We start from the raw sequence: 27,449 nt of genomic DNA, 5'->3' as shown, positions 1-27,449 counted from the left end.
TGCTTTGTCTCCTCCCCAGGAAGAGGAGATAACCAAGGAGGAGATCGACGTCCTCAGCGATGCCTGCTCCAAACTGAAGGAGCAGAAGTCGTCCCTGACGAAGGAGAAGGAGGAGCTGGAGCTGCTGAAGGGGGATGTGCAGGACTACAGCGAGGTGCGGGCGCAGGGGTCTCGGGGCTGCAGGGGGATGTGCAGGACTACAGCGAGGTGCGGGCGCAGGGGTCTCGGGCTGCAGGCTGCAGGGGGATGTGCAGGACTACAGCGAGGTGCGGGCGCAGGGGTCTCGGGCTGCAGGCTGCAGGGGGATGTGCAGGACTAGAGCGAGGTGCGGGCGCAGGGGTCTCGGGCTCAGGGGCGGGGCACATGGGGCGGGGGTGTCTGCAGAGGGGGAGCCGACACCCCCTTGGCCCACCATTGCGGCCCGTCTCCTCCCAGCTGGTAAACTGAGGCCTTGTCTTCATTTCTGATCTTTCTTTCCTAGTAGCTATTGATTTTATTTTTCATTTTATTTTATTTTTTTTATTTCTCACCTGAGAATATGTTTCCATTGAATTTTCAGACAGAATGGGAGGGAGGGTGGGACCTGAGACAGACATATTGACTGTCTGCCTCCCACACAACCTGACCAGAGCCGGGGACCAAACTGCAGCCGAGGTCTGTGCCCCTGACCAGAATCGAACCCGCAACTCTTTGGTCCGCAGGCTGACACTAACTGCTGAGCCATACTGGCCAGGGTGTTATTGATTACTCTCATAAGGAAAACATGTCTTTTTTATTTGTTAGTATTATTTTCTACTCTGACCCAAAACACTGTGTTTTCACAGCTCTGTTGGGAAAAGACTAATTTTGAGATTGGTAAAGGTGATTTGCCATTTTTTGAACTTTCTCCTGGCAGCCTTCTTACTCTTGGGTCTCATCAGAAATGGGGTTCATCATAAACGGCCTTTTCCTCGCCCCGCCTGCCCCCGTGCTCCTCTGCATCTTTGCTCCAGGGGGACGCTGGCGTGGAATCTAAGAGGATACTTACCATCCCTTGATTCCTGTATCGATGTATTTAGTCTTCGCGCAGACATGGAGGGAGTCGAGGTTCAAAGCAGACTCCATTTTCTTTGCTAGTGAGCAAGATCCGAGCTTGGGGACACCAGCGCAGCCCTGCTGGGTGCAGGCCCGCCGTGGGGCCAGGCTTTCTGCTCCGCCGGCTGCAGCTCATCACCCTGCTGCCAGTCGGGGTGGATCACAGGGTGGACTTTGCTGTGAGTTTTTTAAGACAACCTTCTAACAACAAAATGATCTCATTAGGACTTGCAAGAGATCAAGAAGGAGCTTTCAAAGACCGGCAAAGAGACGGAGGTGGAGGAGTCCAAAGCCAGCAAGAGGCTGACCAAGAGGGTGCAGCAGATGATCGGGCAGATTGACCAGCTGCTCGCACAGCTGGAGGCGGACCAGCAGGCTGGCAAGCTGGGCCCGGCTGCCCCGGGCTTGCCCACAGGGTGAGTGGGGGTGTGGACGTGGGGGGCTCAGTGCTGTGGACTCCAGCTCATTTGCAGCCTCGGTGCCCAGCTGCCCCTGCCCTTCTAGCCAGAACCCCAGCCTCACTTGTCGGCCCCCTTCTCCATGGGTTTCCCTGGCAGCTCTCTGTCCTCTCCCTGTGCGCCCCCCCTGCACCGCTGGCCACTTGTCTCTGGGTCCCCTGCAGCCCACCCTCCAGGCTGCTGGCCGGCCCGCAGCGCACCGCTCCCTGCAAGCATAGCTCTTCCCACGCCGCCTCCACCCGCAGCCGCAGCCGCAGCCCCTTCGGCTCCACGGCGCTCGGCGACGCCCCAGCAGGCACCGGGACCGCCTCTGGCTGGTGTCCAGAAGTAGACTGTCCCACCGGGTGGGCCCTCTGGGGACGTGGGCTCCCAGCTGCACTTGGGTGATTCAGGAGGCTGGCGCACCACCAGCAGGTCTCGTTTGGAAGCTTGTATGTGGACATCAGCCTGGTTTTAAGTTGAGAGCTAGGCTCACAAGTTCAGTTACCATGATTCATAAAGTAACTTTTTATGTTTCAAATGTTACATTTTCAGTTTTAAAAAAAAGCACATGGCAAAGCACACACCACTCCAGCTGAGGAACCCCCCTGCCTCATTTCCCAAACAGAAGCCCCCCCCTCACCTGTAGCCTGTCCCCTCCACCCCTGCCTGGCCCAGCCCCCACCTCAGGTTGACTCAGAAGTGGCTCCCGCCCTGCACACCCCAGTGAGCAGACCAGCTGGCCCAGCTCCTGGCCTGCTCCCCATCTGGAGCGGCGTGCACTCGCACCCCTCCTCCCTGTCCCCTTCCCAGGCCTGATGCACACTGGGGGCGCTCTGAAGGCTTCCGTCCCAGCCTGAGGACACCAGGGTTCTGTCCCCCCTCCCCCCTGCAGCAGGGATGTGGTCCATGGGCCACTCCCTCCTTCTGGACGCCCTTTAGTTTTGTGTTTTCCCGACAACCAGCTGTGTGGCCTACAGCTCAACTCTGATACTGCCTGGAGTCAGTCAGACCCACAGGCCAAGGCTCAGGCCCACGGCTGCTCTGTGCTGTCCTGTTCTCAGGTTGGAGGCCCTTCACCCCCCAGACCAGGTCAGCGTCCCCTTCTGGGCCGACCGGCTCTGCTGTGTGGTCCCACTAGTCCTCACCGGTCAGAAGGCAGGTCCCTGCACCCCTCTGGACCCTCACAGACAGGCCTGAGGAACACTAACAGGACCTGGGCCAAGGGCTGGTTTCTCTGTCTCCACGGCTGGGCACCCCCAGGAAGGGTGGGCTGACCTGGGAGCTCGGGCTGTGGGCGTGGCCCTGTCACATGCAGCTGCCCCCCCCCCCCCCAGGGACACTGTCATCAGCGTCACTGAGCTTGTCAGTGCCATGAAGCAAATCAAGGACATTCCGGAAAACAAGCTCATCAGCCTTGTCTCGGCGCTGGACGAGAACAAGGATGGCAAGGTCAACATCAACGACCTCGTCAAGGTGGGTGTGGGCTCCCGCCCAGCTACTGGCCGGGTGTCCTGTGGGCAGTCCTAGGAGCCAGGCATGGGGGGCCTCCGGAGGCCTGGGAGGTGACCCTGATGAGGCACCCCTGGTCCCTGGTGCCGAGAGCTTGGGCGCCCAGGAGGCTTGGAGTGGGAGCCCCGTCGTGAGGAAGTAGGAGCCCCGTCAGGGAGGGCGCTGGTCTGCGGCAGGTGCTTTCACAGGTGGCTCTGGTGGCTGACGTCCAGCTGGAGCCGAGGCTTTAGCAGGGGCCCGGTGGGAGCTGCAGAGGCCGGGAGGGCCGCGTCCATACCACCTGCCCCTCCCTGGGGCCCTCTTCAGGGTGGACAGCAGCTCGATGTCCATGCCCTGCACACCCCGCACTCTGCCCAGGGAACCCCTGCCCGGGGCAGACCCAGCCTGACGCGGACAGGTCCCTGCACCTTGGGCCCCGGGAGCACCGTCCCCCTGGTGGTTTGTAACCTGGCCTGGAGCTTTGGAGCTGGTTAGCCCCTGGGGTGGGGTCTGGTGCCCTGAGGACCACGGCAGTGGAGGACCCGGGCCCTGGTGAGAGGGGTGATATTCGCTCACGTGCTGGCGGCCACCTCAGCCTGGTGGTCGAGGACACAGACCCCTGAGTCCCTGTCCTCCCCTGTGTGTAGGTGATCGAGCTGGTGGACAAAGAGGATATTCACATCTCCACCAGCCAGGTGGCCGAGATTGTGGCGACACTAGAGAAGGAGGAGAAGGTGGAGGAGAAGGAGAAGGCCAAGGAGAAGGCAGAGAAGGAGGCTGCCGAGGTGAAGGGGTAGCTGCCCACCACCTGCCCTCCATGCTTCAAGGTGATTCTATTAGTGACACGTCTAATATTTTGTCTGGAATAAATCAGAAACTTCCATCATCAAGTAATTTTTAATTTTCATCATTCCATGAAGAGTCGGTCAGTCTGGACTCCCCGAGTGCCCCGGGGAAGCGTGTCCGCGTTCCTGCCGTGGCCTGGCTCAGAGGTGGTTTGGGCCTGCGCCTGGTGGTGTCTGTCCGGGAGGAGAGGCCCAGCTCAGAAGACACTGGTCTGAAGACTGGACGCCCGAATGTCTGTGTCACATTTCCGTCTGACTGCTGAGATGACACCCTGGTCCCTCCGTGGCCTCTGCAGAACCCCACTCGGGCAGCGACTTTGGTGTCTTGGGGGGTCTCCTGTCTGTGTATCAGCTCTTTCTTGATGTACCTTTGACTTTCACATAATCCTTAACCAGTTAACGGCCGTCTGCCTGCCTCAGGCGCTGTCTGAGCAGAGTGGCGAGGCGCACTAAAGAAGCGTTGACGTTTGCCGTTTGTTGTGCTGTCGTGGCTTTCAGAGCGTTTCCTTGCTGGGGTTGCGAGCACTTCGCTGCCCCTCTGGATGGTCGGAGCAGGTTCCCCTGCACCCGTCCAGTGGTGGGCCTGGCCCCGGGGCCACCAGGCCTCACCTGTCGCCGCTCCACAGCCCTGGGGCCTCCAGGCGCCCTCTGGTCCCATTCCCTGACCCAGCTCCTTCAGAAGGAGCAGGCAGGTGACCACTCCAGGTCCTGTGCTGGGGCCCTGGGGGCTGCAGAAAGGCTCGGTGCAGCCCTGGCATCCAGCGGTCTCAACACCCAGCCCTCGGGCAGAGTGGCTTCAGGGGGCAAGCCAGGTGTACGCGGCCTCAGCTCTGTGACCTGCCTTCTAGGGCAGCGCTGTTCTTTCCGGGAATCCGAACACGGGCACGGAAGACAGGAGTGGCGTGGCCAGATTAGCCTGGAGAGGAGGAGGAGGACTCAGAAATGATAGCTTCCGAGTGACTTGGAACGTTTTACTCAGCCACTGAAGAAGAGCCGCGCTACAGATAGGAATAAGGTTCTGTGTCCTCAGACATAAACCTCGGTGCAGCAGCAGCAGCTGGGCTCTAAAGTTTTTTCTTTTTGGTTTTAATTCTCACCCAAGGATATTTTTTCAAATATCTTCAGTTAGAATAGGAGGGGGCTGGGGATGAACCACAACTGAGGTACATCCCCTTGGCCAGAATCGAACCAGGGACTCCTTGGTCCACAGGCTGATGCTATAACTGCTGAGCAAACAGGCCAGGGTGGGCTCTCGGGTCTTCATCTCACTGAACCGAATGTTCTGGGTGCTTCCTTAGTGTGTGAGTTGTCTCGTATTCCTGTGGCCCGGTTTCCAGCTGCAAAGCGTGCTTGCCCGTGAGCTCAGCCAATGCGCCCTCGGATGGTGGCCGTCTCGCTGGGGAGCAGTGCTCTGGGGTCCCGTCAGCTGTGCCTCATCCCGCTGCCTTCCAGGCGCCCTCGGCATCCCTCTGCCGTCCTGCTCTGAAACTGCCCTGGGCTGTCTGCAGCTCGAAGAGGAACCAGCCACCTGCCCCCAGTGCTGCCCACAGGGGCTTGGTGCGTGCACGGGGCGTGGTCTGCTGCGCTGTGTTTGCCTTAACTGTCCTGGTCTTTCTTTTTTCTTTTCCATCCTCACCAGGGGGACATTTTTACATTTATCATCAGATAGAATGGGAGGGAGGGAGGGAGGGCGGGCCGGCAGAGATGGGGAGAGAAACAACAACGTGAGAGACACATCGACGGGATGCCTCCCGCATGACTCAACCAGGGCCAGGGACGAACTGCACCGAGGGCCATGCTCTTGACAGGAATTGAACCCGTGACTCTTTGGCCTGCGGGCTGACGCTCTAACCACTGAGCAAAACTGGCCAGGCCCTGAACATTCTGTCTTTTTTTTTCCTTTATTGATTTTAGAGAGAGAGGAAGGGAGAGGGAGAGAGAGAAAAACATCCATCAGCTGCCTCCTGCATGCCCCCCACTGGGGATCAGGCCCACAACCTGGACATGTGCCCTGACCGGGAATTGAACTGGTGACCTCTTGGTGCAGGGTCGACGCTTAACCAGTAAGCCACACCAGCCGGGTAGCCTGAACGTTCTTTACTGCAGCTGATACATGTCCAGGTGCAGGAGTAGCAATGGTGGATGTAGAAATGAGTCTCACGTGACCAGGTGTTAAGCGGCACCCAGCCTTCCTCGCTGTTGGAGTGTCCTGTCTGCGCCTGCACCTGCGCCTGCTTCAGATTGCAGCGGGAACTCTTAGCCGTGTGCCTGTCATCCACAGGCCCACAATCTGGCAGGCTCAGAAACCAGCATGGGGCTTCGCAGTCACCTTGAAGTGCCGCAGTCCGGAGGCTAAAACACAGGCCTGTCACAAAGAGCCCGCGGTGCCCCGGGTTCACACGTGCAAGCACCTTTCTCAGAAATGATGTTTTACAAGTTAATCAATGTTCCTACGACAGCTCTGAGTCAGACGTCCAGGTGGAAAACGTCCATCTGCCTGTGACAGCTGTGTGGCCCAGGGTCTGGCTCTGCCTCACCCCCAAAGAGGTTGGCGAGTGGGTCATGGCTTTGGATGACTCTGGGACCCTCACTTCTAGGGCGCAAGCCTGGCCTCGGGTGTCCCCTTGTTCTGTGACGGTGTGTTCCGCCCATCCCCCATCACACTGGGTGCCCAGGCTGATCCCTGTGCTGGTGACCAGACACCCAATCGGATGTAAGGACAGGGTTGAATAAAGCATCATCTTGGTGACCTGTCGCCATGTGATGATTGATTTGTCCAGGTTGGTGACCCTCAGCAGATGCCTCGGGCCTGGGTGGGGGTCACCCAGGAAGCACAGTTCTGTTCTGGAAGGCTGAGGCCCCTGGGCACAGGGACAGTGTGACCAAGGGTGTGGCCCCCTCTGCCTGGGTGGGGCCTGGAGGAGGTGGGGCCTGTCCTACCACGGCCTGCTCCCAGGAGCCTGAGGAGTTGTGAGCAGGGCCCTTCCCCCAGGTGGAGAACTGAAGCCTGGTGGGAGGGCCACCCAGCAGAGGGTTCCAGCAGCAGGCAGCTCAGGCGCAAAGCGGTCTCCCCCACTCTCCAGCCCCCCAGTCCTTCAGTGGATAGGACCCCCCACTCCAGGATGCCCAGCCTGTCTGAGGGGACCAAGCAGGCTGCTTCCACCCTCGCCGAGTCCCCGCACCCTGCCTGGCCCCTAACCAGAGGTGCCCACTGTCTGCATTGGGGTGCCCCAGCAGGCACCCAGACCCTTCATGCTGTGGACCGTGTGTTCACTGGGCCTGCCATCCGGCCAGGGCCGGGGAGGCAGTGGCCATGGGCCGGCGTGTGTGAGCCTGTAGGCAGGTAGGGACCCGAGCCGGACTGCAGCCGGCGCCCCAGGACGAGGTCTGGGCTGGAACCCGTTTCTCCACTGGGGCCACATGAGGCACAGGGCCGGGCAGGCTGACCCTGGGCGGGCAGGGATTGACTGCTGAGATGGGGCAGTGGCCCGGGGGCACCGTAGTCTGCTGTGAAAACAAGTTATTAACAGGAGTTCGGTTCCCCCGTGTCTTCTCGGGAGGAAATCGGTTCACGGGGCATTCCAGCTACAGTCTGCAGGATGCGGGGCCCGCCCATCCCACCGGCAGCCAGGTGCGAGGGCCAGGGCCTCGCGCGGACGCTGCCCTCCCCTGCACAGGAGCCACCGGCCGGACCAGGCCTGCAGGACAGGGCTGTCCCCCTCCGAGCCGCCGGCAGAGGGGGAAGGGCAGGGGCTGCCCCAGGCAGACGTGAGGACCCGGTGCGTCCGGTTTAAAACACCCTCCGCCGCGGTGGGCGACGGGTCAGGCACGTGGGTGCCTCCTGGAGGCCCGGGCAGCCGCATCCCGGCGCGTTCGCCCACCCACCCGCGCGGGACAGGGCTCAGCCCAGTGGGGTGGGCGGTGGAAGTCACGGGCTGGGAACCAGGTTCCGAAGGCCGGAGCCAGAGAGCCGCCTGGGTTCGGGAGCGGGACGGGGACCGGGAAGGGCGGCGGGAAGGTGGAGCTGGGCAGGTGGGGGCGGGGCCTGGCCCGTGACGGGTGGAGCTGAGCAGGTGCGAACTGGGGAGGCTTGGAGGGCAGCGATCTGTGCCCCGTCCGGCGCCCCAGGCGGCCACCCCGACCCCACCCCGCAGGCGGCACGGCCCGGTGTCCCGAGCGTGCACCCAGCCCCGCGGGCCCGGCGCAGAGGGCACAGGGCGCGGCGAGGAGGACGCGGCCCGGCCGACGCTAGAGGGCGCCCCCGGCCCGCGCTCGGCCGCCGCGGACTCGGGCCTGGGGGGCGGGGCGCCTTCGGGCGTCGTGGCCGCGTGTCCCCGGGCGCGCGGGACACAAACACCGGGTCTCTGCGGCCTGAGGCGTTGAGGGTGGGGAGCTTGGGGCCCAGTGCCAGAGCCCTTACTTGAGTGGGGTCAAGGTATTGGGCACACCTCTTACCTGGAACTAAGACAGGTGAAACGTTCACACAACCCAGTGGCACCCTCCCCAATATGTCCCTCAAGGTGCGCGGTGGCCCTGGTCGTGTGGTTCAGTGGTTAGAGTGTGGCTGAGGCACCAAAGGGCCTCAGGTTCAATTCCCCGTCAGGGCACGTACCTGGGTTGCAGGTTCGATTCCCAACCCCGGTCAGGGTGCGTGCGGGAGACAGCCCATGGATGTGTCTCTCATATCGCTGTTCCTCCCTCACTCCCACTCTCCAAAAAAAAAAAAATCAATGAAAAAAATGTCTTCCGGTGAGGATTAACAACAAAAAGATCTGGAGATGGGAGGAGGGACAGGAAGGAACTGGTGACAGGGTAAGGACGAGGCTGGGACGGCCAGCCAGCCCTGGGTAGTACTAGGTTCCAGGGCCTGTGGGAGTCTGCATGGTACCTGTTCCCAAATCCACCCTAGTCTTCCCGCTTGATCTGAGCACTGCTGCCTCCTCCAGGAAGCCTTCCCAGACTTACTCCCCATCACTGCCACATGGGTGCTGTGCTGTGTCCTCTCCTGCCCAAAGTCACAGTTATGGGGGAGTACAGGAGCCCAGATGGAACCCAAGGGGAGGACACCAGCTCTGGTGGCGGGAGGGGGACGGAGGGAGCAGGACGCCGGCCAGGAGCAGGAGCGTGGCCACTAGTGCAGACAGTAGTCTCCAGGAGCCTGGTTGGCTCCTTGGGGGCCCCACCTAGAAACCTCCCCCTGCCCAGCTGACAGGGTAGGCAGATGTGTGGGGTGAAGAGGGGGGGACCTCAGAACCAGATGTCTGCACATAAACCCGGAACCCCCCTGGATTCCATGAGCTGGGACAGCTGGGGTCTTAGCAGGCCCACTGTTCCTCGTCACTCAGCCCACCCCAATGGTGGTCTCACTGCCCGCTCCCTTGGACACCAGGCTGCCTGCATTTCCTGCCATTGGTGACACTGAGGTTCTGCCCTGCCTGTTAGGTCCCATGAAGCTGGACACACCGGACCGCCCTCACCCTGGCTTTGCCCAGTATCCTGTTCGAGCCAGAGGCCTGTGCCGGAAACTTGGGAAGTGCCAGGTCTGCGGGTCACCCCTCCCTCTCAGGGCGGGCAGACGACAACCTGTCCCAGGTGGGCAGCGAGGACGGAAAGATGCTCGGACCGGCAGAAGGGCCGGAGACAAGGAGGCTTGAAGCAGGCTCTGAACTGAATCTTTGTTTATTTTTGGAAAAGCACATCTGCCAGTTGGGGGCAACACCTTTAGCCCCCAACAAGGTTGGGGGCCAAGTACCAACCACCCCGAGCCCCTGCCAGGCCCACCCGCTGACAAGCAGAGGACACAGCCCCCCGAACTCAGGGCGTGAACAGTATGAAAAGTAACGAAACTGAACTCGCGGCGCTCTCTCCCAAGCTTTGAAAGGTAGCAGTCCAGGCTAGTAAAGTCTAGAAGCATTGCGTAAGAAGTGTTAAATCTACAGCAAATACATCTTGTAAAAACTCAATAAATTATATATATAGATATATATAAACTTGTAACATCTAATAACATCTGAACCTGTGCAGGGCTGGCCCCCCCGGACACTGCCTCCCCACCCGGCACATGGCAATTAGAACTTGTATGAAAATACCAGCTTGCTTTGAAGTCCAAAAAAATAAATCTAAAGAAAAATCCTATAATAATCAAATTCCCCTGCAAAAGAAGGCCAAAGAAGAGACGGTCCTTACTGGTGTCCCCTCACTCTATTAATGACCCTCTGGTTGTGAGGGGTGCTCCGGCCTAGGGTGCCCAGTGCCAGGGCACACCCTCAGCAACCCTCTAAACGAAGCATAAACCTTCTCAGCCGTTAATAAGTTAAGACTGAAGCCGTACCCGTGTGGCCGGCTCAACGCTACAGCTCTGGGGTGGGGAGGCAGGGACGGGGGCCTGGGGCCCATAAATAGCTTCACAAATATACAGGTCCAGGCGCAATTTTTAAAACAAAACTGTGGAGCCGGGAAAGCCTCTCCATTCTCTGGCAGTTTCTGCATTTGTCTCCCCTACAGGGGGCCTCCCACCCCAGGCCCCCCAGGGTCCCAGCCTTTCTTCTTCCATATAGATATTTATATATGTTATATGTAGGTGTATATCTCTCACACAGCATCTATTTATATAAAAGCACACTCATCTCTGGAATAAACCTTTCGGATAGAAGTTAAAGGCTCCCTCCTTCAGGTACCCGTAATTTCAGTCTCTGAGGGACAGGGCGGGAGGTGGGGAGGCCTGGGGGGTGGGGCCCAGGTGCAAGGTGCCACTTGGGTGGGAGGGAGGCCACAAGGGGGCTTCCCTGCAGGCTCAGCTCGGGCACTTGGGGGCGCCAGAGCCAGTAGCTGTGCCGCTAGGGTGACAGTGAGGGACAGGGAGCCTGGGGGTGCCCCACAGAAGGACCCCCTTACATTCTACATTCAGTCCCCCTGGTGCTGCTGGCACAGGTGCCCAGGAGGTCATTGTACAGCAGGGCGGGCACCCCGGGGACCCCTGCACCGGGGACCCGGAGACACACAACACACACACACACATGCACGCACACGCACACACGCATACACAGATGCAAAGTTCTCTGTCCATCCGTCCACCGTGCCAGATTTCGGGCCTGGGCTCCGGGGCCCGAGTGGTCGATGGCACACCCAGAGCAGCGTGGTGGGCAGGAGCCCAGCCTCACGTGGTGGGGGCTCGGCCTGAAGGCTGGGGGCCTTCACGTCTGGGGGCCCCCGCTGCTGGGTGGGGCCGGGGGCAGCAGGTCGTGGGCAAACACGGAGTCGTCCCCTGAGGAGCTGGAGCTGGGGGTGTCCTGGCCTCCCGGCGAGTACTGTTCGAAGGGCACTGACAGATCCAGGTACTCCTGCAGGTGGGCAGAGGTCAGTGCTGTGCCCGCTGCGTGGCCCCTGCACACCCTCCCCGGGGCCCAGCCCGCAGCAGAGGGAGTGGGCCTAACTCACGTCGGTGGACGTCACTGTGAGGACGCGGTCCAGGTCCTCCACCAGCTGCTTGAAGGTGGGCCTCTGTGAGGGCACGGCGTGCCAACACTCCCGCATGATCATGTACCTGGGGGACGCTCGGTGAGGCGCCTGCCCAGGGCCCCCACGCCCAGCCCGCCAGTGTCCCCGGGGCAGTGAGTCGGGCCCACAGGAGCCGAGGGCCCGTGGGCATCACCATCATGGACACACACCGGGAGGGTGGCCAGGGTCATGCACTCACAGGTCGTGTGTGCAATTGGCCGGCTTGTCCATGCGGTGACCTTCCTTCAGTAGCTTGAAAAGCTCCTCCACAGGGATGCCGGGGTACGGCGAGCCCCCCAGTGTGAAGATCTCCCAGAGCAGGACCCCAAAGGACCAGCTGGTGGGGGGGGGACAGCACTATTAGCCTCCTGCCTGTCCCACAACAGACCCCACCTGATGCAAACACGCTGGGTCGGGCGAAGGGAGAGGCGTAAGGCCTGAGACACTGTGGGGCTCCAGTTAGGGGCCCAGCTCCACCCCAGAGCACCCATGGCCCTGCCTGGGCCCTCGCAGCTCCCCACCCCCCTGAAGTCCGGGTGGCCACATACACATCGCTCTGATGGGTGTAGACGCGGTCAAACAAGGCCTCGGGCGCCATCCACTTCACAGGCAGCCGGCCCTGGAAGAGAAAGCAGGCGATTGGCTGCCAGGGCCCTCCAGGTGGACGCCCGGCCCCGCCCCCGGCCGCGCCCCCGGCCAGGCCTGGCTCACGTTGGTGGTCTTCTTGTAGTAGTCCAGGTTGTGCACATCCCGGGCCAGGCCGAAGTCCGCGATCTTCATCACGCTGTCCTCGGTCACCAGCACGTTGCGCGCCGCCAGGTCGCGGTGGATGCACTGGGGGCGGGGCCAGGGCTGAGCCACCCGCCAGCCATCCCGCTGGGGCCCTGCGCCCCGCACCTGCCCCCCGCGCCCTGGCCAGCCAGGGACCCCTCCTCCACCCACTCACCTTCTGCGAGGCCAGGTACTCCATGCCCCGCGCCACCTGGTAGGCGCAGGACACCAGGTCCTTGAAGGTAAGCTGCTCCTCGGGCAGCTTGCAGGTGTCGAAGGAGTAGTCCGTGCCCGGGGGCCGCCGGGCCCTCAGGTACTCCCGCAGGTTGCCCTTGGCCGCGTATTCCACCAGCACGTACAGGGGCCCTGTGCACACAGCTGGCTCAGGGGGCGCCCCCACCGCCGCCCGCTGCCCCCAGCGCCCCCCGCCGTGGCACTCACCACCCTGCGTGCAGGCGCCCAGCAGGTTGATGATGTTCTTATGCTTCCCGATCATCTTCATCATCTCCATCTCTGACACCAGGTCGGACAGGTCCTTGTCCGTGGCGTCATCTGCAGGGGGACAGAGGGCGCGTCAGAGAGGGCAGCCCCCTGCAGCCCGGCCCAGGCTCCCTGCCACCTGCCTCCCTCACCTTTCAGCATCTTCACAGCCACGGTGACAGGCTTGGTGGCCCGATCCTTGTCGATGCCGATGGCCTCTGCCATGACCACCTGGCCAAAGCAGCCCTCCCCGAGAGGCTTGCCAAGGGTGAGCCTGGTGGCGGAAGCAGAGGCAGTAAGGGCTCCAGCGCTCCCAACGCTCACAGCCCTGCCCCAGGCAGCCGTAGGGGGCCAGCACCGCCGCCTCCAGGAAGCCCTCCACACCTGACCCCAAGACCCTGCCCATAAGCATGAAGTACATTGCCCCTCTGGCCCTCTGCCATACTCTCTAGACAGAGCACTTAAAGAGGGTGGGGTCCTCACCCACTGCCCCTACCTTAGGAGCATTTTTCTGAGGTCCAGCCTCCTCCACCAGCCTCACACCCAGCGGTCACCTTGATTCCTACCTAATTCCCATCTGAATCCAATCAGGGCTCAGACTGGTGGCTCCCCACCCCAGGACCCACCCTGTCTCCCCAGCTCAGGGCCCCAACGCACAGGACCCCATCACCACCACTGACCGGGCCCGGGGCAGCTCCCACTTGGGGTCGGCGGGCAGCTCCAGCTCCGAGACGTTGGCCAGCGCGGGGCCCTCCCCTGAGGACAGCCGGGCGATTCTCACCAGAGGCGTGTTGGAGTTCATGGACGAGTTGGACTCCAAGGACACCTGCTTGGGTCGGCAGGGGCAGGTTGGTGCCACCAGGCTACACAACAGGGGTGTGGGTGCCGTCCCAGGGGGGCCCGCCCTTGGCAGAGACCACCGGTGTCCCCGAGCCCGGAAGCCCAGCAGAGGACGTCAGGGGTCAGGTAACCTGGGGCCAGTGGACAGGCAGCTTGGAACCTGGTATCTACTTTCTGTTACCTGTCGCTTGAGCGGGAAGCGGGAGACCTTGTGCACCGTGGGTGCCAGGCCCTTCTTGGGGGCACTGCGCAGGCGGCAGAGCGTCACGGCGGCCACCACCAGGATGAAGAGCAGGAAGCCCGCCCCGTAACTGAGGACTCCTGCGTACACGCTGCCCGCCTCGCCGGCCTCCAGCAGCTCCTCCTCGGCTGCAAAGACAAGGCATTGGGGCCTGGCCCAGCCGCACTGCAGCCCCACGGGCCCAAGGCCACCAGGGCCACAGGTGCAATGAGGGTAGAGACGGGTGCTCAGCCCCTGGGGAAGGAGCTGAGGCCCAACGCCCTGCACGGTGAGGATCTTGTGCTCAGAAACACCCACAGAAGGATCCCAAGCGAAGGCGGCAGCACCCACACCTGCCACCCAGGGAGACGCCAAAGCTGCCACGGAGGCTCTTGGGGGACCAGCTGGGAGTGGGGGGCTAGACGGAGGCCGCTGTGAGACAGGACAGGGCCAGATTGACTTTTATCCCACCTCAGGCACAGGGCCTGGCACGAAACAGGGCGGACAGGAGCCCGAGGGCACCTCACCAGTCCCTGGCGGCTTTGGCGAGCCCCAAGCCATGGAGCCCGAGGACAGGTGCAGAGCGAGCAGCAGGAGCCAGTACCTGGCAGCACCACCAGCCACGCAGAGTGATGGGAAAACCCGATAGAATTGCCCGCCAGACAGGTGTACTCCCCCGCGTCCTCAAAGGTGACATTGTGCAAGGACAGAACCTCTAGCTCCTTGTCGGTGGTGTTAGCGCCCGCCGTCTACAAAGAGAGAACAGAGCGCGATAGGAGAGGCCAGCACCCCACGGACACGAGAGCCCGGTCCACAAGGCGACGATCCACCCAGGCTGCAAAGAAAACGCCGCCACCACCACGGCCACGGCCACGGCCACGGCGGCCAAGGGTCCTCCGCCTCGTGCGTCCACACCGAGCCTGAAGCCAGTCCCTTCACCGGCGAGTCCTCTGTCCCAGGTGAGCGCCAGGCGTGTGGCCAGCTGTACGGCCAGCAGTGTGCAGAGTTAGCGCAGACACTGGGGGCTGGGGCAGACAGGCAGGCAAATGGACAGACAGACAGACAGACAGACCAATGGGAAGTGAGTAGACAATGGAGCGGGGGCCAGAGACACAGGAGGAAAGCAGATGCCCACAGACACACGGCCTTCTGGGGGTGGCATGGGCACAGGCAGGGTCAGCAGGCCACGGGGCTCCAGGCAGGCAGTCACAGGAGGCCAGAGGCACCAGCCTTGCAGACGTGACCGCGTGTGCAGAGAGCGAGCAGCAGGGTGGGGAGCGAGCAGGACGGGGCGAGCAGTGGGCGCAAGGCCAGGGCGGCGGAGCTGCAGGTCGGCGTGCCAGGCAGGCGTGGGACAGAGTTGTTACCTGCTTGGGGCCCGTGAACACGCAGCCAAAAGGCCTTCTCAGACACGCCTATGAAATTGGAGGCTCGACAGAGGTACTCGCCCCCGTCGCGCTCGGACACATTGGCCAGGTGGAGGCGAGCGTCAGCCTCCACACTTTCACTGATCCAGGACTGCGGGGACAAGAGACCCTGCTCAGGGGTGCCCGTGGCAGCAGAGGGGCACGGAGTGGCTGTGCAGGAGTGGTCCAGGTCCAGACCCTGCCAGGAGGGCAGCCCCAGACCCTGAGGCTCCAAGGCAGGAAGTGGGAGACCCCCAAGGGGCTGTGCCAGCCAGGAAGGCTGCCTGGAGGAGGCATCTCGGCACCTCATGGCAGTAATTGTGGTTTCCCAGGATACACCTTCTCTGCATCCACTTTTCCCAGCACACAGCAGGGACCTGGCAGGCACCCCACAGGCCCTCCAGGCTGGTGCTCTGCCCACCCCTGGAGCTCAGGCTGGGCCTGTTGTGACGCCACGGACAGCGCACGGGCTGACCAGGGTGCAGACACCACCCTTCAGGCCCAGGCGGCCTCCCCAGCTGTGTCCGGATCCTGCCCTCAGCCTGAGCCCCTGCTCCCCACCCCCAGTGGCCTGTGCCTGTCTCTAAACAGATGTTTCTCTTTGGGCTGCAAGTGTCGCAACCGCCCGACTCGGGTGGCCCCCACCCTGGGGCCATGGGAACAAAGCTGAGGCTGTCCTGCCCCAAGGCCCAGAGAGGCAGGCTGGGTGGCCAGCTACACAGACCACGCCCAACCCCCTCCCAACCCATAGCCCAAGGACCACTGCCCAGCCTCCCAGACCCAGAGGCTGCTGGGTGCACTCAGCTGCCACCTGCTGGCAGGGGCTCTAGAGTGAATCCACCCCAGGGGGCCATCTGCAAGCCTGTCTCCAGGGCTCAGTAAGCCCTGAGAGCAGAGGGAAACTGAAGACTCATTGGAGGGCGAGCTGGGACTCGGCCCCTACCTCCTGGGCAGGGCAGTGCCCAGCAGAGACCCCCAGCCTGGAATACCCAGCCATCCCTGCTCCCGCCAGCCCAGGGCGGTGCCCACCTTGAGCACGGTGACGTAGGGCGTGCCGTCGGGCCCCACCTTGCTGCCGTTGACCTCCACGTGCTTGAGCCACTGGATGTGGGGCTGCGCGTCGCTGTACACCTTACAGTGGAACTCCACGTCGCTGCCCAGCACGGCCGTCTGGTTGGCCGGCAGCCCGGCCTGCAGGATGGGCCGGTGCGGAGAGCGCTCTGAAGGCAGACAGGGGCTTAGGGGCTGCCCGGCTCTGGCTCCCACTGCCCACCTGGCAGCCCCGGGCCTCACCCAGCACGTCCAGGGTGTAGGTCTGCCGGATGCGGCCGAACTTGTTCTGCACGACGCAGGTGTAGTTGCCACGGTCCGAGGGCACCACGCTCTCCATGACCAGGCTCCACTGTTGGTGGCGCAGCTGTGGGCAGACATGCAGATCAGCGGGCGGCCGGCAGCAGGTGTGGCCTCACCATAGCCCAGAGGCCCAGTCCACCTTGATGCCCCCGATGCGGTGCTCGCCCCGGAACTCCTTGCCGTTCTTCAGCCAGGAGATGGACGGGGTGGGGTTGCCGGCGGCCGGGCAGCGGAAGCGCACGGTGTTGGCAGCTGGCACAGCTAGCAGCTTTTTCTCCATCCGCTCAGGCCGTGTCCAGTAAGGGGCCCCTGCTGGCAAGGGGCACGTGTAGGCCATCACCAGTGTGGGGGACCAGGCCCACTGTCCATCCCTCTGCAGGGAGTCGCTGGCCTTTGAAAACCCCTGCTCGGGCTGGGTGAGGCTCCAGGAGACTCAACACCACCGCCCGGCAACCTCAGAGCCAGGCCACATGTCCCCTCTACTTCCTGTCCACTTCCCCCAGGGTGCCACCCACTGGCCCCACAGCCTTCAGAACAGAAGGTGTCTCCTAGGGGGCACCCACCCACCCAGCAGCCCAGGTCAGGAAGCTCAGCGGATGGACAAGCAGGGCCCAGCCTCGGGCAGTTACCAGGAGGCCGGGCACAGCCACCCCTAGAACCAGGAGCCTTGCAGGCACTCGGGTGCCTGCTGGAATCAACAAGGCCCTGAGCCACCCTCTGCAGCCACCCAGGGCCTGAAGGGCAGCAGGTGGGGACAGGGTGACAAGGCAGTGACATGATGGCCAGGAGGCCCCGCCCCAGGCCCAACTGTTTTTTCTCCTTCTCTGGGGCCAGGGTGGGGGCTGCATTCCTCCTGTGGGGAGTTGGGGGGCACCCCCAAGAGGAAGGCACCCCCTCCCTGCCAGCCTGCTGTCCCTGCAGCCACCTCACAGAGGAGGGCGCTGAGGCCAGGTGGGGGCAGTGAGAACAGACGCTGGGAAGAGGAGCCTCCCAGGTGCCTGGGGTACAAGGGGCAGAGAGGGGGGACCCTTCAGGAAGGCAGCCCTGCCAGTGACCCTCAGTGTCCCTGAGCCCACACAGACGGGAACACTGGAGCCCAGCCGGAGATGGCCAGGGCCAGTGGGGACACCAGGAGTGTGTGGTCCCCAGAGGGGCAGGGGGGGCAGCTGGGCAGGGGGGGCAGCTGGGCAGGCCGTTCGCTCTGAACCCCCTGGCGGGCAGAGGGAAGAGGAGACACCCAGCAGCTCCTCGGGCCGGAGGAGCCTTTCCTGCCTGGGTCCTGGAGCCCATCACCGAGGTGGAGTGGTCACCAGCCCCAAACCTGGTCTCGCGCCCCTCTCCCCGGACACTTCCTCCTCTAGGGTTTCACCAGCTCCCCTCCCTGATGGCTCCTCACCTGCCGGCTCACCAGACTCAGAGGGCCCCACCCGCCCCTCCTCGCTGGGCTGAGTCCACCTGCTACTGCTCCAGGCCAAGATGTCTGGGTGCTGTCACCAACTGGCCTCATACCCACAGCCTGCGCTGGGAATACAGGCAGCACCCCCTTTGCAGTCAATGTGCCCAAACCCGGCATCCCTGACGCCCCATGGCCAAGGTCCTCTGTCTGGACAGTTTGAGTCGCCGCCCTCCCCATCCCAAAGCCCTCAGTCCACCGGCCCACAGCTGCCACCTGCCACCTGCCCCGGTGCCCTCACACCTGGGTGGACCACCCCACCCGCAGGCCTCAGTCTTGTCTGCAGCACCCTGCGCCCCCTCCACCAGCCTGCTGCCCAGAGCTCAGGGCCAGGCACTCAGTGCCACTTCACCCTGAGGGGACCCCACCTCTGGGGAGGGCCGGGCTAGTCAGGTGTAAACAAGTCCAGGCCCTGCCAGCCCAGGGAGCCTGGAAGCTGGACTCACCTGTGTCTTCTGCCTCATCCTCGCCTTCTTCATCATCTCCCGAGGACGGTGCGTCTGCAGGGTGGGGAAGAGGGGACATAGAGGAGGGCCCTGTTGGCACCCACGAGAAGGGGGCCCTGTGCCTGGCTCCAACATCCAGGCACCTGCCGCTCCTCAGCGAGCTACAAGGCTTCATCATTTCCTGGTTTGTCTGTGACCTGCCCAGGAGGCCCAGGGGGCTTGTCCCTCACACAGCACCCGTGGGGGTGCCCTACTCTACCAGGGGCCCCAGGGCTGTGCTGCCCAAGACCCCGGTTGCCTAGGATGCTGGAGACGCTGGCAGGCACCCACCTGTGATGCGCACGCTGAATTGGCAAAGAACGTGCTGGGTGAGCCTCTGCCGGCAGCTGTAGGCCCCGGCGTCCTCGTGCGAGGCGTTGAGCACCTGCAACCGCTGCGGCTCCACCAGGACCCGGTCTGAGGGTGCCAGCCCTGCCCCGTCCTTAACCCAGACAGTGGGCCCCATGGGACCACCGGCGGGCAAGTGGCAGCTCAGCTCCACCGTGTCCCCACTGCCAAACACCAGCTGCTCCTGCACACGGGGCTCAGGTCCTGGGACCTCTGAGGGCAAGATGGGTGACTGTGAGGCAGGGGCCCCTGAACCCAGCGCACTGCGTGCTCAACACCCCTGGGAGGCACATGGGCACTCGCTTCACAGACGTCCTCCCAGGCTGGGGCAGGAGGCTGTCCTGGCCCCGGGCTGGGCAGGGTCCCTGAGACTGGACGACAGAAGGGTCTGCACCCAGAGCCCGCGGCCCGCACGCCGCCCTGCAGATGGCTGGGGCATCACTGTCAGCCCTGCCCAGGGGCCCGGCCCCAGGGACACTCTGCCTTCAGGACCCAGCACGGAACAGGTGAGGCCGCCCTCCACTCGGCGCCACCACGGACACTGAAATCCGACCTCAGCGGCAGGAAGTCTTCTTCCTCCCACTGTTCTGTCGTTTAGAAATGCAAACCCATTCTGCATTTGGGTGGAAGGGGCCTGGGACCCCCATTTCACAGATGAAGACAACTGGCTGGGGGGCGAATGATGTCAGAGGAGGAGCCCTCAGAGCCAAGCCGGGGGTTCACCTCACCACACCAGTGGCTGCCCAGCTCCCAGGAGGCCAGCGAGGCCTGAGACCCTGGGGCACACCACTGGCCAGGCTGACCACCACCCCCAGTCCTCCCTGCCAGGGCCAGACAATGCCCAGTGCAGGCGGGCAGCCCGGGCTTAGGGCCCAGGCCAGGGCTGGGTGGTCCCGCTGCACAGGCCTCCCCCCCACCCAGCTGGGTCGGCCGCTCCATTACTTGTCATTCTGCCGACGCATGGCCTAGATTCGAGGGCCCAGCTGCCCCTCTGGCCACATCGGTGCCTGGCTCCCTGGACAGGCCCAAATTTCCCCACCCACCACAGGCGTCCTCGTTAGTCCAGTGCCCACCAGGAGGGTATCGGAAGTGTCTAGAGTCTGTGTCCTTGGGGACCCCACAGTCTGAGAGTACCTGGCCTGTCCTCTGGCCACGCAGTCCTGGCCACTGTGACCTGTGGGGACCACCAGTGCTGAGAGCCCATGGAGACCCCCCAGAAGGCTGAGACAGGCTGGTGCCACAGCCTCAGCCCCAGGCCCGGGCCCAAGGGCAACAGCAGTTGGTTCCGGTTTGGTCTGGGCAGCATGCAGGTCAAGCCATGTGCACAAGTATTTGCTTCAACCTGGTCCAGCAGGAGGGTGGGAAGGGGGGACACAGAGCACCCCCAGGCCAGCAACGCCTGGCAGCACCTGCCATATTGGGGGTGAGGGGCTGAGTCCTACCTGCCCACCACCCTGCCCCACTGGGTGCCTGCATAGGCCAAGGACTCCCAGACCAGGTCAGAGACCCCAGCAGAGTCTCTGCCCCTGCAGACCCAATACACAGGGCCCACCCTGAGCCATGGGGACCCGAGGGAGACCCAGCAGCAGCTGAATGGAGGGTGTCAGGCAGGGTGACATGCAGACAGGCTTCAGACTCAGCCCTGGGCTGTGGGTGTTCAGAGGAACAAAGCCGGGTTCTGGGGTGCAGACGCTCTCCTTTGCTCTCCCCGTGGGGGACATGCTGCCAGATACAGGGTTTAAAAGAGCTGGACAAGGGAGGTGCCTCAGAGGGACCCTGACCCCTGGGGCAAAGGTTCTGGCCTCGCCACCCGGACACATTCTGAAAAGTTTCATAACAAAATCAGAAAAATGGGGGGGGAGGGGAGACCTGGTGGTGGGGTGGGCTAATGAGGGCTTACAGGATAACCCAGCCTAATCCTTCCAACAACCCTTCCATCAGCAGTGTCCTTGGACAGGTGAGGAGACCGAGGCTCCAGGAGGGCACCCTGAGCCTGGTGGCCGCTGGCAGCCTTGAGCCCCCAAGCAGGGCCTGGGGTCAGGGGGCCCCTGCCTCCCAGCCTAAAGAGGCTCTATTCACACCTCATTTACTTCTAAGTCACTCAGGCCTGTGGATCTGTGGGGGACCTCCCCCCCAAATCCCTGCCTGGGTACACTGGTCCCACCTCCTCAGAAAGATCTCTTTCCTCTTAGGTTCAATTGTAAAATGGAACCTGTGGACAAAAACGGAGCCACATACTAACCCTGACAAGCTCAGGGGAGACAGGGCGGACACCCAGGGAACCACACAGGGTGGTCCGGAGGTATAAATTCCTAACTTAAAGCAGCCACGGCGGGTAGTCATGTCCTAGGCCTGCAGCTTCCCTGACAAAGGTCAATCTTGACCTTTGAAACTGTGTATCTTTGTGCATCTAAGAGAACATGCCTTTGAGATATCAGAGCAATTGTCTCCAAGGCACACCCGAGACCACAGTTACCTTGGTGCCCGCATACCTCCCTGTGTGCTGGGAATGCTAGCTACCCGGCCCCCACCAACGTGAAAGCACCCCTCTCCACTTTACTCTTTACCCAGCCTCAGGGATCTCCCTACCTCCATTCCAAAGTATAAAATGAGCTGCAAACTGCTCTTCTCCAGAGCATTTCCCATGGAGATTTGCTTCTCAGCAGTGTTGCCAGTTTGCCTCAAATTAACTCTTACAAGGCATTTCCTAGGTTGGACATTCTTAGGGAGACAGACCCCATGTGGGAACAGAGGGCCTGGAGGGAGGGGTGCTCCTGGATGCACTGTGGGGGCTCAGAGGCCACAAGTCCAGCCTGGGGCTCAGCCCAGGTTAATGAACCACCCAGAGGCCCTGGAGGCTCAAAGTCCAGCCCTGCACAGGAGGAGGCAGGAGGTTGCAGCGTTTCTTCCTGGAAATGTTCTGCACCCTGGAGACCCCTGCTGGCTGGGCGGGTCAGACTGCAGGGGGCAGCCTCCTGCTCCCATCAACCTCCCTTCCTGGTGGGGACCTGCCGGGGTTCCTTAGGGAGAACATGACCCCATGTGGAGAAAGGCTGCCTTGGTGGGGCCTGGGGTGGCCAGGGCAGTCCAGCAGGACACCTTCCCCACCGTCCTTGACCCCAGCCAGCTCTGGTTCATACTTTATGTCCCCGGGAAAGTGCCAGCTGCAACCCCTGGAAATTTCAGGACTTTGTGTGTTCACTGCCCAGCCCATCTCTTTAAGGAAACGGATTAAGTTTATTGACCTATCCACTCACTACCTGTTTCTCCAGCTCTACTGGGGGGTGGAGGAGGGGGGACAGGACACTCTTACAGAGGGAAGGACCTGGTCCCCTTTCCCTGTCCCTTGGGTCCTCCTGTCGCTATGACCAAGACCCACATCCAGTGGGGTTGTCACAGGTTGTGTCCCAGGACTGGATCTGGAAGGCACTGCCAGCTCCTGGAAGGGGGATGGAGGAGGCCCTACCCCAGAGCACCACAGGGGCCATGGGAGGGTCTGCAGCCCCGCCTCCAGACCCCTCCCCCGGGCTCGTTGACATTCCCTGGCCAAGGGGAGTAATATCTTTATCTGAAAGCGAATGGGAATGCTAATGCGGGGCTCCCTCCTTGGCCACTTATTCGGCTCCCCTGGAAGCGGGGGCCGCCCGAGCAGGCGCTAAAAGCGCGCGCTGACCTCCCGACGGCCTCTGTCACGCCGCTGAATGACACGCACATTCAAGCGCAGGGCCCACTTTCATTCATAAAAAAATGACATTGTTCCGGGAGGCTGCAGCCGCTGCCGGAGAAAGGGGCGCGGGGGGCTTAGGGAGGGGCGGGCCGCCATCTGCCTGCGTCCTGCCCGTGGCCGCTGCCTCGCTGGCACAGCGCGTCCGCAGCCGCTGCGCTCACACCTCCCCACGAGGCTGCCGCGGCGCCCTCCATCAATGCGCGTCTGTGGCCGCGCCAAGGTACAAAGGAGCGGCTGTTTGGGTCCGCCCGGGTGGGGCGTGAGCTCACAGTGCGAAGGCCTCCCTCCGCGCGCCCGCCGGACTGGAGGCAGGGTGCACACAAGCCCCTCTCCTGTGCCCTGGGGGTGACTGTCCCCAAGGGGCGCACAGCCTGTGGCCGTCAGCCGGATCACGCGTCTATGCCCTGCCGTCCGGAGCCGGGCAGCGCGCGTGCGGGGAAACCGCACTGGGAGCGCCGGCCTGGCTGCACTTCTAAGGCCCGGGCGCTTATCCGGACGGAGCCTGGCTCAAAGACGTGTTCTCGGCCCTCCGCTGCCCTAGAACGGTGGGCCGGGTCCTCCTGGAGACCCTCGACGTCTCACAGGACCTTGACCGTCAGCCGGGGTCCGAGACTCCACGTCCCTAGGATATCCGCTCTACCACTTGCGGCGCCTGCCTGGCGTTCGGTGCGCACCGCTTGGGGGCAGACACCTCCATCCACAGGGCAAGACAGCAGGGTAGGTAGACGGAAGCACTCGAAGGCATCGCCTGGACATGCAGGGCACTGCGGGGCACAGGCCGGGCCGCGCAGGCTACAACACCATCATACCCTCCCTTCAAAGTCTGGTCCGTCGCTTTGGCCAAAGCTGGCCATGAACTGGGGCCGGAAGGGGGGTTGGGGGAGTGGCCAAACAATAGAAACTTTCCGTCAATGCAGAACAACAATAGGGTTCGTGGAAACGCAGCCCCCGCGCCCTCCCGACGGCGCCTGGGGCCGACTGCGTCCCCGGGGGAAGCGCGGGGGCGGGAGCGGCGGACGCCACCGCGGTGCCCAGGTCCCGCTGCAGCCTCGCACTTGGGTGGTAACCCTGCGGCTGCAGACGCCCCTCTAACTGCCGCACCAGATCTGGCCGCAATCCCCGAAAAGAAAGGGCGACAGAAAGCACGGCACAGGCTCCGTAGTGCCAGTCCCCGGCACGTCCCCAGGCCCACTCAGATTGGCGGCCCCCATCCACCGAGGTACCCGGGAACGGATACCGACGCTTCTGCCTGCCCGGGCCCCAAGCCCCTCCCATGTACCCATCCTGTCTCTCCTTACCTGCCACTCTCCGAACTACGCGCTGCTCCACACCCGAGGACCCCGAGGTGGCGCCGGTCACGACCGCCACGGCCACGCACAAGGCGAGAGCCCAAGCCGGGGCGCCCATCGCGGGAGCGGGGGCTACGGCGTCCTCAGGCGGTGCGCGGGGGCATGCCTCCCATGGTCCGGCTCTGGCACCGGCGGGAGGAGGGCGCCGCTCCGGAGGCTGCGGGAGGAGGGCACCGTGTTACCCGGGCAGGCCGTGCTCGTAGTGGCGGGAACGGCAGTAGCGGGTCCTTCGCCCCGGCCCCTCCGACCCCCGGCCGCCCCTCCCGCCGCCGCCGCCCAGAGCTCCCGGGCTGCCTGGCGCCGGCCGCCTCCTCCCCGCCGCGGTCCCTCCCTCCTCCCCCTTCCCTCCCTGGCTGCTGCAGAGCCCTCCCAGGGCGGCGGCGGCGGCAAACTTTCCAGAGCGGGAAGCCCGCGCCCCGGCCGGGCCCCGCTGCTGGGACCGCTCGGGATCCGAGCCCGCCGCGCGCTCTGGCCCCGCCGTGTGCTCGCTTCGACCCCTCCAGCCCGGCCGACCCCGCGCACAGACCTGGAGGCCGCCGGCGCCCTACTCGCGGTGCGCTGCTCTTTCTTCCCTCCTCTGCACGCCGGCCCTACGCCTGCGCCCCGTCTTTCCGGCCGTCGGCTCGCTGGTGCGTCCGTGCGCACGGTCGAACAGGACCGCGTAGCGCCAGCTGCCCGCGCCGCTGTCGCCGCCGCCGCCACCGCGCACTGAGCCCAAGTGGCCAGGCGCGCTGCAGCCAGTGGGGGCTGGCCCGCGCCCGCCACGCCTCCGGCCCCGCCCTGCATCGCCCTGCCACGCCCACCCCGACGCGTTGGGGCGGAGACATGCCCCTCCCCTGGGGCGGTCCGGAGGCGGGGCCTGCTGCCGGCTCTCTCTTGCCCGCCTTAGGGATTAGAGGGGGTGGGGCGGGGTGGGGGCGCCGGGCGGTCTCGGAGGGCGTGGGAGCCAAAGCTAGGCGGGTGAGGTCCCCGATCGCACCGCTGGGCGCACGGGGAGGCCAAGCGCAGACCTCTGTTTGCACAGCGCGCAGTCCCGGGTACCTCCCAGCCGCTAATCAGGGGCTCAGGGTGGTCTCGGTGGGCGAAGCCTGTTGGAGAGGCTTCAAAGAAAGGAGCTGCTCAAGCTGAAGCCTGAGGTGTGAGCAGCCAGTCCTCTGGAGCCACAGTGCAGGAGCGCGGCCCGAGGGGCAGGAGGGGCGCTCTGTGCAAGGCCTGGGGTGAAGGACGGCTGTGCCTGTTCGCCTGGGCCTGAGGCAAGGGGACTGCACCCCAGAAGCTTGTTACCCAGAAGCTCGCTGCTGCATTTATTAAGCTACTGTGGCACACATGTAGCTAAACTGAGTTCCCGGCCAGAGGGGCATTGCCCAGTCCCCTGGGAGGCACACGTTTGGAGGCTGGGTGTTTGCCAGGCATCAGAATAGAGAGCTAGGGTTGGGGACCCAACCCTAAGGCTCTGAGGAAGGACCGACCACAGGGGAGGGTGGCAGCGCCTGAGCGGGCCTGGGGCGTGCCGGCGGGGGACCCAATGTGGCTGTGGCTTCTGTGCCACCTTCACCAGGAAGAGGACTCTCCTCCCACCTTCAGGCAAGCCAGGAGGGTTGGGACCCACAAGCCAGAGAGGGTGTCACAGCGGCATGGCTTGCTGCCCCAGCCAAGTGCCTCTGGCCCACCTGGCTGTGGCTTCTGGGACTTGGTTTGCTCATCAGGAAAATGGGCAATGGATTCCCCTCTGTGACTGGCTGCTTGGGCCACACACAGCTCCGGGCGCTGCCTGTGCTGGGAGGCCAGCCTGGAGACCCCAGCCTCCCAGGCCAGACTGCAGGCCCTGGAAGGGCCCCGCCCCCAGGGAGCCCTCACACCCCCACTGTGCCCAGCTGACACAGGAGCAGCTCTGCCACATCAGGTGCCCTCACTGCCTGCTTTGCTCAAGCCCCTGTCTCCTAGACAGGCCGGGGCCCGCTGAACCCCAAGAGGGCTGTCCCTACCCCTCCAGTGCAGAGCCCCAGCCACCCCCACACTGGCCCTCCCCCGGGATACTGTCCCAGGGCCACAGTCACACACTCTGCTTTAAGCCATTGACCAGTCAGTTAGTTATTCCCTATGCTGGGATGGGTGTGGGCTGCTGGCTCCCGTGGCCCCCTTCCTCTGTTGGCTGGATTGGGCTTGAACCCCAGATTTCTTTGTGGATGAAGTAGGCAGGCAGGGCAAGAGTCCCCCTGGGGTGGGGCAGGGAGGAGGGGTAGTCACAGCACCTGAGGATTGGCCTTCCACAGGACCCTTCTGAGGCCCCAAAAGGCTCTGCATTGTCTCCTGTAGGCCCCTCCCAGGACGGTGCCCACATCCCCTCCCTGGCCCCTGAGAAGGTGTCCTGCACCCCGTGGTCTTTGAGAGGTGAGCATCCATTCATCTTTGTCAAGCACCGTTCTGCTTTCTGCCTCCGGCTGCTCCTCTCCCGCGGGCCTGCAGGGAGGTGAGCCCTCTTCCTCCAGGAGCAGGCCTGGGCTGACCCCTGGGCATTGCAGCCTGTGCCTTTCCTGGGCTGCCTGAGCAAATCCCCTCCCTCTGGGTGGCTGAAATTCAGACGCTCAGAGTCTTGGGGGCAGGAGGTCTGAGATCAAGGTGTCGAAGAGCAGGGCTTGGCTCCCTCTGGAGGCTCCAGGGGGCTCCTCCTGCCTCTCCAGCCTCGGGGGGCTCCAGGCATCCTGAGCTTGTGGCCCATGGCTCCAACCTCTGCCGTCACAGTCACAGGCTTTCCATCGTTTATAAGGACGTCATTAAAAATGAGGGACACACGTGGACGACTATATTCCAAGACGACTCCTTAACCTCAAGAGCTCAACTTAATGACACCTGCAAAGACCCTTTGCCCAGTGAGGTCACACTAGGTTTTGGGGGTCAGGACAGGGACCGGCCCCCATCTGCCTTGCACACACCCATCTGGCTGGTTCCTCGGTGCTACGCCCATAAACGGAAGTGGTCCCTTCCCGTGGCTTCTCCTGGGGCACTGTCTGGTGGATTTCAGCCCAAGCTCAGGAGCATTTTTGGTGGGTCTGGGTCGATTTGGCCAAATTGCTTCGAAAGAGACTGAGCCTCCCGCACGACCCCAACCAGGGCCAGGGATGAACCACAACCGAGGTACGTGCCCTTGACTGGAATCGAACCTTTGACTCATTGGTCCATGGGCTCATGCTCTAACCACTGAGCCAAACTGGCCAGGGCTATTTTGTTGTTGTTAATCTTCACCTGATCATATTTTTCCACTGATTTTTAGAGAGTGGAAGGGATAAAGGGAGGGGAGAGAGACATCGATCGGTTGCCTCCTGCACATGCCCCAACTGGGCAGGGATCAAACCTGCAACCTAGGTACGTGCCCCTGACTGGGCATCAGACCTGCCACGCTTCGGTGCCCAGGCCCACGCTCTAACCACTGAACCACGCCGGCCAGGGTGTTAGCGTTATTGACAAATTAATGTCACTGTTTGCGACCACTGTCTCCCAGTCAGCGTCTTCACCGGGAGCCTGGTGTGGTGTCACAGGCTCTCCTCCCGGGGGCCGGGGCCAGGCCTGTCCGTGGCACCGCCTTCACCACGTGTCCCGGGCTGCGGTGATGCTCCCACAAACGAGCCATCAGTAGCCACTGTTTTGTCATACCCCTTTGATGAGCCATTGTCCC

General features: G+C 63.2%; 2 protein-coding genes across 11 annotated transcripts in view; one reads left to right on the top strand and one right to left on the bottom strand.

The window, feature by feature from the left end:
- LETM1 (leucine zipper and EF-hand containing transmembrane protein 1) overlaps positions 1 to 4,359 on the top strand; it is a 40,476-nt gene extending 36,117 nt beyond the window's left edge. The window contains exons 11-15 of one of the 2 annotated variants that reach the window (XM_036281414.1): positions 20 to 154; positions 1,300 to 1,490; positions 2,849 to 2,987; positions 3,650 to 3,829; positions 3,923 to 4,355. In XM_036281414.1, coding sequence (XP_036137307.1) covers positions 20 to 154; positions 1,300 to 1,490; positions 2,849 to 2,987; positions 3,650 to 3,799 — 615 coding nt within the window. In that variant the 3' untranslated portion in view covers positions 3,800 to 3,829; positions 3,923 to 4,355. Of the gene's footprint in view, positions 1 to 19; positions 155 to 1,299; positions 1,491 to 2,848; positions 2,988 to 3,649 lie in introns of both variants that reach the window. The other variant, XM_036281405.1, reaches the window with a different exon arrangement.
- Positions 4,360 to 10,977: 6,618 nt separating this feature from the next.
- On the bottom strand, positions 10,978 to 24,464 carry FGFR3 (fibroblast growth factor receptor 3). Of its 9 annotated transcripts, none has more exons than XM_036268004.1 (18): positions 24,303 to 24,464; positions 23,726 to 23,933; positions 18,644 to 18,913; positions 18,314 to 18,367; positions 16,554 to 16,726; positions 16,355 to 16,478; positions 16,091 to 16,281; positions 15,023 to 15,173; positions 13,617 to 13,804; positions 13,276 to 13,424; positions 12,748 to 12,869; positions 12,557 to 12,667; positions 12,291 to 12,481; positions 12,056 to 12,178; positions 11,893 to 11,963; positions 11,544 to 11,681; positions 11,285 to 11,390; positions 10,978 to 11,187 (listed from the first exon to the last, which is right to left on the bottom strand). In XM_036268004.1, exons 2-18 carry the CDS (start codon positions 23,832 to 23,834, stop codon positions 11,041 to 11,043), a joined length of 2,418 nt encoding a protein of 805 aa, XP_036123897.1. In that variant the 5' UTR covers positions 23,835 to 23,933; positions 24,303 to 24,464; the 3' UTR covers positions 10,978 to 11,040. The 9 variants fall into 9 exon arrangements, with proteins under 9 accessions (XP_036123897.1, XP_036123906.1, XP_036123921.1 ...); XM_036268013.1 differs by having other exon boundaries at positions 13,276 to 13,421; XM_036268028.1 differs by lacking the exon at positions 15,023 to 15,173 and adding an exon at positions 14,260 to 14,404.
- Positions 24,465 to 27,449: the final 2,985 nt, after the last annotated feature.

Source organism: Molossus molossus, unplaced genomic scaffold (genome assembly GCF_014108415.1).
Source record: "Molossus molossus isolate mMolMol1 unplaced genomic scaffold, mMolMol1.p scaffold_m16_p_1, whole genome shotgun sequence".
Taxonomy (NCBI): Eukaryota; Metazoa; Chordata; class Mammalia; order Chiroptera; family Molossidae; genus Molossus; species Molossus molossus.
The sequence above is the reverse complement of the archived record's forward strand: the minus strand, read 5'-3'. Positions and strand labels throughout refer to the sequence as shown.

Bases quoted from the DNA above. Each gene is read 5' to 3' on its own strand.
- FGFR3 (XM_036268004.1), bottom strand. From the start codon at position 23,834: ATGGGCGCCCCGGCTTGGGCTCTCGCCTTGTGCGTGGCCGTGGCGGTC. The intron at 16,727-18,313 runs GTGAGTCCAGCT...GCCCCTTGCCAG, and splicing joins GGATGAGGCAGAAGACACAG to CAGGGGCCCCTTACTGGACA. The intron at 11,391-11,543 runs GTGAGTGCATGA...AGCGTCCCCCAG, and splicing joins GCCAATTGCACACACGACCT to GTACATGATCATGCGGGAGT.